The following is a 13475-nucleotide window of genomic DNA, read 5'->3' on the forward strand; positions in this document are numbered from 1 at the left end:
GTGAAATGAGGAATTGTGCCTTCATAGAACACAATCAGAACTTCCCAAGTTCCCTGTTCAGACTTCACTCACTGGTAACATTTTCATTAGCATGATAATAACAAGTTATACTATAATTCTCACATTTTATTGCTTCGCCATCAAACTTTTGACAGGGAACAATTAATTCACACTAGTCTCGAAAGGCGTATGAATGACACACAGTAATCTGTTACTAAGCAGCTAACAAACAGTGTCAAACCCTAATGAGGCTCGGATTGGAAATCAATATACCAACACTATTTTGGTTCAATGAAACAGAAAATTTAAGGTATGATCAATATCGCTCACCTCTGTCACACAATGACACAAGGATCTAATGATTTGCTTCACTGTTGAGGAGGAACCTCTTTGGTCAATTTACGCAGAGTAATTTGTAGAATAATTATGGTGGTCATTTACAGATAACACTAAAAGGGCTAATGGCCAAACCCAAATTAAGAGGAATTATTAAGGAGCCCTATTTACGGTCAATACCTTCATAAGACAGTTTATAGAGTCAGCATGTTCTCTTTACGTTTCTTTTGAGTCACCCTCATAAGGAAACAAGCTGTTCAATTCTCTACAATTCCAGCCATATAGAAATGTTTGGGTTAAGCTAAATGCCATAATGGGAGCAAAAGGCAATAATATATAATAATGATATTTGTTTGGTGTGCCAGAATTGTCATGTCTAAATGTATTGTTTTAGCAATGGGTCTATGGTTTTGAATATCCTTTAGGCTATGTTCACACTACGTATCAGACCGGCCGTTCCGTGACCTCGGCCAGGTCACGGAATGGCCGGTCTGTGCCCAGATCATCGCAGAACGCTCGCTTCACTGTGTGAACTGACAGGGCTTTCTGCGGCCAGAATTCACTGAATTCCGGCCACAGAAAACTGATATGTCAGTTATTTGCGGCCCCGTGTGGGATCCCGGCCGGAGCGTATACGATGTGTATATGCTCCGGCGGGGATTCCATAAAGAAACAGGCATTGTTCCACCGCACCAAAATTACAGCCGTTGTGAACATAGCCTTAAAGGGAACCATTCACCCCGTGGCCCCCGTTAGAAACAGACAAACAGTTACATAGAGGTCAATATACTTACCATATCGCTCCCGGTCCCGTCCCGGATCTCGTTGTTGACACGGAGAAATCGCCGATTCTTCTTCTCGCGCCCATTATGGTAATGAGCGCCGCTGGCCCGAAGTCCAGCCTTCTCCCCGCCTCCGACACTTGATTGACGCCGGGTCTTCTTCCTCCCCCCCGTGACGGTCGTTTTCGGCGCATGCGCAGTTCACAATTGAAGCCGCTCCACAGCTTCAATGTTTACTGCGCGTGCGCCGATTGTCAGAGCTGAAGTGACGTGTTGGACTTCGCGCATGCACGGTACACAGGAACGTCATGAGCACGTATCCTGTTTACCGCGTAGGCGCAGAAGAGATGACGAGACCTTCGCAACGGCGCCTGCGCGGGAATTCGTGAGGAGACTGAAGACTGAAGACGTCAATCAAGTTCCAGGAGGCGTGGATGGGCGGCGACGAGAAGAGGACCTCATGAATAAGTTGGACTCGTCCGTCGTTTCCTATGGACGTTGGACTCATCTCAGCTCATTACCATAATGGGCGGGAGAAGAAGAATCGGCGATTTCTCCGTGTCAACAACAAGATCCGGGACGGGATCGGGAGCGATATGGTAAGTATATTGACCTTTATGTAACTGTTTGTCTGTTTCTAACGGGGGCCACGGGGTGAATGGTTCCCTTTAAAGCGACTCTGCACTGGTAACCCCCTGGCACTACGTTGTAGAGGTACTCATGCCGCGCCCGGTTCAGGGGTCAGCCAGTCTCCTGGTGCTGGTATTTAGAAGAAAAACTACTTATATCAAAGCGGCGTGGTGGGCAATCAAACTGGCGTGGCAAAGAACATCAGTGCCCTAGGCCTTTGGCGTCTCTCTCCATGTCTCCATCTGTCCCAGGGGCATTTTGAAAGTGAAGGAAGGTGGAGAGAGCACCACAGGCCTAGGGCACCGATACTCTAGGCCACGCCAGTTTGACTGGCCATCCTGCCTCGCCGCATTAATAAAAGTAATTTACCTTGTAAATAACGCACCGGAAAACATGCCAATGGACACAGCATGAGTACCTCTACAACGGGGTGTCGGTGGTTCGGGGGCGGCAAGATGCCGGTAGAGAGTAACTTTAACACTGCGTACGCCATCACCTGTTACCCAGGTGGCTTAGAAGCTTGCTACACTAATGAATCCAAGTTCGCTGCCTAAACATACACAGTAAGGGTATGTGCACACTACGGAATCCGCCGCGGATACTGCAGCTTGCAGCCGCGTATCTCCGCTGGTCCCATAGGCTTCAGTCTATGGTTTGCCGGATTCCGCCGCTCATTTATATAGAGCTGTCATATAAGTGGCTATGTAATATTTTAGATATTTTGTTTGAATGGGTATGTTCTAGGATATAAACATGTCCAGGAAAGGTGTACTGTTATAATAATGTTGCTTAACAAACACACCAGTAATGCACATGAATAAGACAGCGTGGTGCACTGGAAACATGCCGACCTTCATGAAGCTGATGAAGGCTATACGCCGAAACGCGCCCTCCTTGTACCCTATGATTTAGTGTAATCCATGCACCACAAGTAGACATCTTGGTAGTGGGAGTTGGCTTTCTTTTTTTATATTTTATATGGACTAATCTCAATCTTAGCTTGCACAGCTATAGAGAATATGTATTATACTTCAATTACAGCAGCAAATGATTAAATATCAGTAGTTAGCAGAGTGAGCCCACTGTAAACTGCACATAATGGTCACAGGTAGAGATGAGCGAATTTACAGTAATTACGAAGCACAGTGCTTTATCTCTGCAATACGCTCACCAGCCGGCTGCCATTTAAGTGACTGCCGCTCCTCTCTGGGTGCTGGGAAAAGCTGAATCCAGTTCTAGAAGACTTCTCCCAGTTTCCCAGGACTGGATGCCTTTTTCCTCAGCACCCGGGGAGGAGTGGCAGTCAGTTAAATGGAAGCAGGGTGATGAGCGGATTGCAGAAATAAAGCACTTTGCTTCGTGGTTAATGTAAATTTGCTCATCTCTAGTCACAGGCAATATTGCACAATCTAATAAAGAGGGGATATGATAGCTGAAGTGTTTGCAGTATCTGAGGAGGCTGCAGTGGGAAACTATGAATTTTAAGTTTGGAAAAACATTTTATCCACAAAATAAGATTATTGTGGCACTTGACCAGATTAGACATTTACATTACGAAAAATATGATCCCAAGAGGGTTAGGGCGAATGTACCACTTATGCTAATGAAACACTTTTTATCACTTGGTTAGAGCTGGTGCAGAGATCCCGGTGGTGCGGTCCATTTTCAAATCACTGCCCAGTTCCTGCCATGTGTTCCGGTTTCTTCATATGCAGTGGTGTTGTAACCTTGGGCTTAACCAAGGTTAAAATAGATAAGGACCTGTAATGGTGCTAGAGATGGCTCTAAGCAGCGATGAATAAAATAGTGATTCTTTTATTGTCTCATAAAAACAACGCGTTTCAGGGTCTGTGCGCCTTTGTCAAGTTACAAGAGACATACATCATATGTAAATTTTCATTAGTGTGGTACATTCACTTTTAAGAGAACCAATCAGCATGATTGTGCTGATGTGATTCCCAGTATATAGCTACTGTGTAGCTCCCTGAGTATACCAGACGCAGCAGCAAGGGAGAAAAAAATGTTTTATTCCATCGTGCGAGGCAGGGAGAGGGGTGGCAACAAGTCATCTGGGCGGGGAGACGCCCGTGACTAGTCACGGTTCTCTACCTGTCAGCGCACTCTGTGGGGATGATTGACACGCAGAGAGACCAGTTAGTGGCCTCTCTACCTGTCAATCATCCCCACACTGTGCTCTGACAGGCAGTGAGCCGTAACTAGTCGCAGGTGGCTCCATGCCCAGATGATTAGTTTCCCCCCTCTCCCTGCCTCACACAGCATGATATAACAGCTTTTTCCCCTTTGTGAAGCTACTGTTGCTCCACGAGCTGCACAGTAGATCTATACTGTGCTGCTGGCAACCATATAAGGACAATTGTGCTGATTGGTTCCCTTTAATGAAGGAAATCCCTACCACAGGGTTTTCTGAGAATTATCCTTCAGGATGGAACTGCTGTCTGAATGTTCAACTAGAACACAATTTGGAAGGAAAAAAACATATAATGTAACCAGATGGACTAGAGGTTTCAATTTAACACCCCGACAGAGAGTTACATTACATGTATTACAAATGTTTTATTATATCATCAGAAAATGTGATAAGGACTCTGAATACTAACATAACTGTGCTCAGCCAATCGCGGCTGAGCAGCTGATGACGCGGCCGCGATTGGCTGAGCATAACTGTGCTCAGCCAATCGCGGCTGAGCACAGTTGTGACGCGGCGGAGGGTTGACAGGCGGCAGCGACTCGGCCGTCCGCCGAAGATGACGATTGGCACAAGATGGCGGACGGCCCTCGTCACGGATCAGGTAATGTATAATGCACCACACTTCCGGGTACACGGGTAACGGGGCGATTCACAGACATAACATACATTACAAAGTTGTATAACTTTGTAATGTGTGTTATTCTGTGAATAATTTCTGAGCGCCGCACTACCCCTTTAAAGTGTACATGTACTTTCAAAAGATTTTAAAAACCTGAAAGGTTTTGTTAGACCGACTTTCAGAGTAGTGACAAGGTGAAGTTAGTGCTCCTACTGTGGTTACTGAGCTCCTTGGTATTTATGATTCTCCATTTTAATGGGTGAGACCAGAGCTAGGCTGTTTTGCCAGCAGTAATCACACTTCCTATCCCTCACTGTCTGGCCAATCACAGGACAGCACGTATTCCTCTTTTCTATTTCATGACATAATGCTAGTGAAAGTGCTCTGCACTGAACAGGCAGGCAATGTGCTGGGGAACGATTTACAGAACATTACTATAGATTGCATATGGGGAGCAGATATTGATACATTGTGTTTTCAAGGTTCTATGTCACCAGAAAGAAAAGAAACAGAGGAAGTACAGCAAGAAAAGGCTTACACTAAGCAGTGAACTGCTTCTGCTCATGATTACAAAAGTGGGAGTCCTCAAAGCCTGTTCTTTCTCCCTTACTGACTGAGACGGTACAAAGCTGCGGCCAGTCATTGGCTAAGTGAGCTGTCAATGCCAAGATGGTTCAGTCGCAGAAGTGGCAGTGGGATTGTTTGCTGAAAGACACCGCAGGAAGACACTGGGACAGCGTGGTGAGGTAAGAAAAGCTTATATAATATATAATCATTTATTATATAACTGCAGCACTATATCAAAAGTTTTCTCCCTTTACTGCAAGACAAAAAAATCAACAGCAATTTTTTGTTACGATTAAAAAATTACCAAAAATTACCTTACCAGAAATTCTGTTATTAAATGTAGAATACCGTTTCCAGCAAGGTGTAATGCTTTTCGGGATGCACCTTCTGACGCCAGAACATCGTCTGAAATTACCAAAGAAAAATCAAATATCAAAGTATGCAGACCATTTCATCATTTTCTTCTATAGGAATACACGTTAGTCTAGGCATACGCTGTAGTTTCATGTGGGATTATAGTATAAAAAAAAGGCAGTATACTCTTGGTAGTGGGATAATACAAGCAATGCAGGCAGCAAATTGCAAGGCAAAGTGCACAATATGGGTCAGTTTGAATGAAGTATTGCACACCACAGGAAAGATGTATATTAAAGGGACTGTACCATCAGGCCTGGGCTGAAGCACTGGAGGCGGGCTGACCCACCCCCAGTGGGAGGAAACCTCCACCCCTCTATGACACTGCTCTATTAGAATCAATGGAGCTGTATCATAGAGGAACGTGGGTTTCCTCCCATTGGGGGTGGGTCAGCCTGCCTCCAGTGCTTCAGCCCAGGCCTGATGGTACAGTCCCTTTAAGGGTAGCTTCAAACGTACCGTATCGCAATGGATTTTCTGCTGCGGATCTGCAGCAGATCCGCTGCGGATTTGATGGTGCAGATTTGATGCTGTGTTCATTCGTTTAGTTAAATTTGCTGGGGATCCGTAGCCGAAAATCCACTGCCATACGGTATGTGTGAAGCTACCCTAAAGGGAACCGGTCATCATTTTCATGCTGCCTGTGCCACGAGATATCAGGGCATCCCAGACAACTACTCTCCGCCTATCCAGCTTTAATTGATAGGCCTTTTTCTGTTATGGGGAAGAACTATGAATCAAGGCTGATCAGGGGTGAGGAGAAGCTGTCAAGGATCATCCCCCCCCCCTCAGATGGCTTGTAGTTTGGGCAGCATAAAAGTAATAACAGATTCCCAACATATGTCAGTATAATATATATCTGATTATGATTTTAAAAAATCTAAACACACCGCTAACAGAAATACAGCCAGACAAGTCATCTGATTCTACCACAACAAGAACAGCCTTATGTTGGATGGTTCTTTGTTAGTACTTCCATCTCATGTGGCACACTGCATACCAATAACTAAACAAAACCGAGCCTCAGTATAAGCTCCATATAGCATAGTAGCCAAACAAGTGCTATATATTGGACTAATAAAGTTTCCATAGAGTTTCCTAAATGACAGTTCTATTAAAACAGACAAAATCACATACTAGAGAGTGCCACAAATTTATTTTTACAACTGTAATTGCCAGTAGGAGGAGTTTATTTTCAGTATAGACACTGATGCCATTTATCCATGATTTACCCCTACCAATCCCTAGAATTAAGCAGCATTTCATGGAAATGTTACTTGGATTCCATCCCTCTGTTAGTGGATGCATTAGTCCCACAAAGGTGAACAATATCTTAGTGGCCCTTTACTCTAGTTACCTGATATCTTGTGACGTGACACTGCGGGGAGAAGAATGCTCTGAGCTAGGCTTCTCTAAACTCGTTCTCACAAATGGACGGGGTGACATGTCAAAAGTTTTTTTTATAGACAGTGTCTCTTCAAGGATTTTCTTAGTATTTCATAGATGATAAAATTATAGTGCATCTGGTCTCCACCCAGGTGCTCTGACCTCTTGTGGGTACTTGGGGAGAGGGATTAAGAAACAATGATCTAGATGATAAAATAATCCTAATATTTTGCATTATTCATTCTCAACACTGGGCCTAAGGTCCAGTACACAGAAAGATTATCTGCCAAATCAGCCGATGAACAAGCACTCGCACGTTGACTGATCGCTCACTGTAAACCTGTCAAAAACATAATCTGCTGTCAACCAGCAACACATCTCCCCATTTAACTTCTTAAACACAGAGACAATTTCCATTTTTGCACCTTTGTTTTTTCCTCCTTGTGCATAAAAGGCCATAGCGCTTGCATTTTTTTATATAGAGACCCACATGAGCCATTGTTGTTCGCACCACTATTTGTACTTTGCAATGACAGGCTTAATTTTTGCATAAAGTGAGCTGCTAATCAGAAAAAAATATTTAAATAAAAAAAAATGTTCCTTAACCCCTTAACGACATAGGGCGTATATTTATGCCCTGATGCCGTTAAGGACGTTCAGAGCGGGGCCGCGCGGCGACCCCGCTCTAAACCGCGGCGGTCCCGGGTGCCACTTGTAGCCCGGGACCGCCGGTATTAGCGGACACGGTCCGATCGCCGTGCTTGCTAATACAGTAATCAGATGCAGCTGTCAAACATGACAGCTGCATCCGATTACCGGACGCAGCGTCATCCCTGGTGTCTAGTGGGGAGATCGCTCTCCCGGGATGTTATCCCAGAGGAGCGATCTCCGTAACTCAAGCCGTCCGGGGACCGCTCCAAGATGGCGCCGTCCCCGGCTCGGCACTCGTTTACTTCCGGCTGCAGCAGCCGGAAGTAAACGAGTGCCTATCTCATGGATCTCTGCAGCATATCTATGCTGCAGAGATCTCAATGAGAGATCAGTGCACTTATACTAGAAGTCCCCCAGGGAGGCTTCTAGTATAAGTGTAAAAGTTTAAAAAAAAAAAGTGTTGTTATCAGTAAAAAGCCAACTCCCCTAATAAAAGTCAGAATCACCCCCCTTTTCCTAGGTTATAAATAAAAGTAAATAAATAAACAAACATGTTTGCTATCGCCGTGTGCGTAATCGCCGGAACTATTAATCACGTTCCTGATCTCGCACGGTAAACGGCGTCACCGAAAAAAAATCCCAAAGTGCAAAATTGCGCATTTTTGGTCGCATCAAATCCAGAAAAATTGTAATAAAAAGCGATCAAAAAGTCGTATATGCGCAATAAACGTACCGATAGAAAGATCACATCATGGCGCAAAAAATGACACCTCACATAGACCAAAGGATAAAAGTGCTATAAGCCTGGGAACGGAGCGGTTTTAAGTGACGTATATTTGTTGAAAATGGTTAGAATTTTTTACAGGCCATAAGATACAATATAAGATATACATGTTATATATCGTTTTAATCGTAACGACTTGAGGAACATATATAACAAGTCAGTTTTACCCCAGGGCGAATGGCGTAAAAACACATTTCCCCCAAATAAACAAAATGCGTTTTGTTTGTTTTTTATTTCACCACATATTTTTTTTTTTTTGGATTCGCAGTGTACTTTATGCAAAAATTCAGCCTGTCATTGCAAAGTACAATTAATGACGCAAAAAATAAGGGCTCATGTGGGTTTCTAAGTGGAAAAATGCAAGTGCTATGGCCTTTTAAGCACAAGGAGGAAAAAACGAAAATGCAAAAATCGAAATTGGCTCTGTCCTTAAGGGGTTAATATTCCCATGCTTATAACTCTTTTATTTTTTGATCTGTGGGGCTCTGTGTGGTGTAATTTTTTTGCTCCATGATCTGTACTTTCTATCGGTACCTTGTTTGCATTATGCGACTTTTAGATCACCTTTTATTACAATTGTTCTGGATTTGGATGTGACCAAAAATGTGCAATTTTGGAATTTTTTTGCGCTTAGACCGTTTACCATGCGAGATCAGGAATGTGATAGGTTGGGCGATTATGTACAAATATGTCTATTTATTTATATAATGGGGAAAGGGGGGTGATTCAAACTTTTATTAGGGGAGGGGATTTTTTATTTATTTAAAAAAACATTTTTTTTTAATAAAGGAAAGACTGAGATTTCTCCTCTTTTCAAATCCATTCCTAGTTTTGGCTTCAAATCTTTGGCAGATAATCTGTCAGATAATCTTTCTGTGTAAATGGACCCTTAGGCCACTTAATTATCAAGCCATGTAGTAGGCTCTATAACTATTTACAGTGCGGCTCAGGCCATGTAATATAGCCTTAAAGGGGAACTATCAGCAGGTTATACGAATCTACAGAGCAGGGGATGAAGGTATGTCTTTTACCTTCATCCTCAGCGCTGTACCAATGCAGATTTAATGTAGTGCTCTGTCCGTTAAGGCAATTAAGAGCAACAGAGTACTGATCTGCCCCGTCCGGCCCACCTCTTGTAATCATCAGTTGAGAGGGCCAGCCTGCTTGGTGCTCTGGGGGCGGGGCAGTTCTCTTAGCAGCCGTATCGGACATTGGACAGCATTAACATTGTACGGTAATGGCACCGAGGATGAAGGTAAGAGACACAACTTCACACTCAGCACCACGTGCCCACTAGGAAACTATCAGCAAGTTAAATTCATCTGACCTGCTGATAGTTTCCTTTTAAAACTAAGCTGAGAGATCCTGTTCTGCGATAAGAGGGGGCTGCTAAAAAGTAATCTGTGCAGAATAAGTTGACACCAGCAGATACAGGCTTCCCTCCCCTGTAGAATAACCCTTGCACAGGTTACAGAGCATGCTTATGATCTGGAGATCAGGGCTGGAGAGTCGGTAAGCCGGAGCTCTGACTCCATTTCCTACTCCTGAATTTTATCAGGACCGACTCCAACTCCATCATAAATGGTTATATAGAGGGGTCACTGTGGGTGTGGGAGCACGCCATAGCACACACACTCAGCCTGCTGCAGCCATTGCATACATACACACACACAAAGCCTCCTGCAGCCATAGCACACACACACACACACAGCCTACTGCAGCCATAGCATACACACACAGCCTACTGCAGCCATAGCGCACACACACACACAGCCTGCTGCTGCCATGGCACTCACACACACCCTGCTGCAGCCATGGCACTCACACACACCCTGCTGCAGCCATGGCACACACACACTGCCTGCTGCAGCCATGGCACACACACACTGCCTGCTGCAGCCATAGCATACACACACACACACACACACAGTGCCTGCTGCAGCCATAGCACTCACACACAGCCTGCTGCAGCCAAATCGCGCACACACACAGCCTGCTGCAGCCATAGCACTCACACACACACACAGCCTGCTGCAGCCATAGCACACACACACACTGCCTGCTGCAGCCATAGCGCACACACACAGCCTGCTGCAGCCATAGCACTCACACACACACAGCCTGCTGCAGCCATAGCACACACACACTGCCTGCTGCAGCCATAGCACACACACACTGCCTGCTGCAGCCATAGCGCACACACACAGCCTGCTGCAGCCATAGCACTCACACACACACAGCCTGCTGCAGCCATAGCACACACACACTGCCTGCTGCAGCCATAGCACACACACACTGCCTGCTGCAGCCATAGCGCACACACACACAGCCTGCCGCAGCTATAGCACTCACACACACACACACAGCCTGCTGCAGCCATAGCACTCACACACACACAGCCTGCTGCAGCGATAGCGCACACACACACAGCCTGCTGCAGCCATAGCACTCACACACACACAGCCTGCTGCAGCCATAGCACACACACACTGCCTGCTGCAGCCATAGCGCACACACACACAGCCTGCCGCAGCCATAGCACTCACACACACACAGCCTGCTGCAGCCATAGCACTCACACACACACACACACACAGCCTGCTGCAGCGATAGCACGCACACACACACACACACACACAGCCTGCTGCAGCCATAGCGCGCGCGCGCACACACACACGCACACACACACAGCTGCAGCCATAGAACACTGAAGAAAAACCCCACATTGAGGACAGAGGTTACTGCTACACTACTTATGTCTTCTCCTGATCTATATTACACAGGATATCTTCATATTACACTGCTGCTAATATACAATCATCCAGCATCCAGGAAGAGAATAGCACAGATTTCCCCACACACAATGGACTCTTCCAGCTCAGAAAAAAAGTGCCAAATAGTGACCGACAACTTTTCCTCGACCACCCTTATCTAATATAGCCAGTGCTGTATTAGAATGTTGCTCATAATATATATTGATGAGCAAAACGTATAAAATTCATAGCAAAACTCAATTTTAAATTGTTCTAAGATTTTTTTTTTTAAGTAACTGTATCACCAGGCCGAGGCTGAAGCACTGGAGGCGGGCAGACCCACCCTTAGTGGGAGGAAACCCCCTGCCCCACTATGAAAGGGTTCCATTGATTCTAATGTAGTCACATCATGGAGGGGCTGGGGTTTCTTTCCAATGGGGGTGGGTCGGCCCGCCTCCAGTGCTTCAGCCTGGGCCTGGTGGTACAGTCACTTTAAAGCTGGAGTTGGAGTCGGTACATTTTTTCCCGACTCCAGCCAAAACTAGTTCCGACTCCGACTCCACAGCCCTGCTGAAGATGTTCATTGTCTTTGTCCATGAGGCTTGCTATAAAGTATTTCACTTAAAGTGACTGTACCACCAGGCCCAGGCTGAAGCACTGGAGGCGGGCCGACCCACCCTTAGTGGGAAGAAACCCCAGCCCCTCCATGACATGACTCCATTAGAATCAATGGAACCCTATCATAGAGGGGCTAGGGTTTCCTCCCACTAAGGGTGGGTCGGCCCGCCTCCAGTGCTTCTGCCTGGGCCTTGTGGTACAGTCACTTTAAAAGGACTGTACCATCAGGCCTGGGCTGAAGCACTGGAGGAGGGCTGACCCACCCCCAATGGGAGGAAACCCCCATTCCTCTATGATAGAGCTCCATTGATGCTAATGGGGCAGTGTCATAGAGGGGCGGAGGTTTCCGCCCACTGGGGGTGGGTCAGCCCGCCTCAGACTGATGGTACAGTCCCTTTAATTATGTTCAAAACAGCTCAGGCAAGATGGCAGCCCCATGTTAATTACAACCAGAAAGTAGAAACACAGAAAAAAATGAATAAAAAAAGTGTAAAATTACACAGTTTTCTACAAGCCAACAAGAAATACCGCAAAATGTGAGCCTTAAAGGGGTAGTCCCATTTTATGGCATAGGTAACTCTTCTTGCATTGTAAAGGCGACCTATCTCCTTGCATATGAGTGCAATGGTCATGTTACATCTATGTCTACATAGTCCAGGCAACCCACTCATCCCCGCTTAAATGCTATTGTATGCAGGTAAATGAATTGTACATTATTGTCCCCAGATCCTCCCTATGACAGCAACTTCTCCACGGAGTGGAGTCACACTGCAAGCTGCAGGCTACACACTCACGGAAACTGCGCTGCCAGGCTCATGACTGCCGTGTGCAGAGAGGACAGGCTACATCCTAAAGGGATAAAGGACCTTTGATGATGTCAGGACCATGTGATCAAGGCACATGTGTGGGAGGAGCCCTACTCCACTCCTATAGTACTTACTTGTGAGATGACAGAGGTGTGTGAGCTTTATGGAGCTACAGAAAAACAAGTGCTTTCTCCTGTATACACACACGGCTCTGCACTGTATACTTTATACGCACACATAGCTCTGCACTGTATACTTTATACACACACAGATCAGCACTGTATACTTTATACACACACATGGCTCTGCACTGTATACTTTATACACACACACACAGCTTTGCACTGTATACTTTATACACACACACACATAGCTCTGCACTGTATACTTTATGCGCACACATAGCTCTGCACTGTATACTTTATACACACACACAGCTCTGCACTGTATACTTTATACACACACACATAGCTCTGCACTGTATACTTTATACGCACACATAGCTCTGCACTGTATACTTTATACACACACAGATCAGCACTGTATACTTTATACACACACATGGCTCTGCACTGTATACTTTATACACACACAGCTTTGCACTGTATACTTTATACACACACACACACACATAGCTCTGCACTGTATACTTTATGCGCACACATAGCTCTGCACTGTATACTTTATACACACACACATAGCTCTGCACTGTATACTTTATACGCACACATAGCTCTGCACTGTATACTTTATACACACACATAGCTCTGCACTGTATACTTTATACACACACACATAGCTCTGCACTGTATACTTTATACACACACACAGCTCTGCACTGTATACTTTATACGCACACATAGCTCTGCACTGTATACTTTATACACACACACAGCTCTGCACTGTATACTTTATACACA

At 45.3% G+C, this 13475-nt stretch overlaps 1 protein-coding gene across 1 annotated transcript in view; it reads right to left on the minus strand.

The window, feature by feature from the left end:
- Positions 1-12614, minus strand: part of FARS2 (phenylalanyl-tRNA synthetase 2, mitochondrial) — a 232295-nt gene extending 219681 nt beyond the window's left edge. Inside the window, exons 1-2 of the mRNA XM_069960195.1 lie at positions 12544-12614; positions 5463-5548 (exon numbers count right to left, since the gene is read on the minus strand). Of these exons, the coding sequence (XP_069816296.1) occupies positions 5463-5548; positions 12544-12566 (109 nt within the window). The 5' untranslated portion in view covers positions 12567-12614. The remainder of the gene's footprint in view (positions 1-5462; positions 5549-12543) is intronic.
- Between the last annotated feature and the right edge of the window lie 861 nt (positions 12615-13475).

This window comes from Dendropsophus ebraccatus, chromosome 2, assembly GCF_027789765.1.
Source record: "Dendropsophus ebraccatus isolate aDenEbr1 chromosome 2, aDenEbr1.pat, whole genome shotgun sequence".
NCBI lineage: Eukaryota > Metazoa > Chordata > Amphibia > Anura > Hylidae > Dendropsophus > Dendropsophus ebraccatus.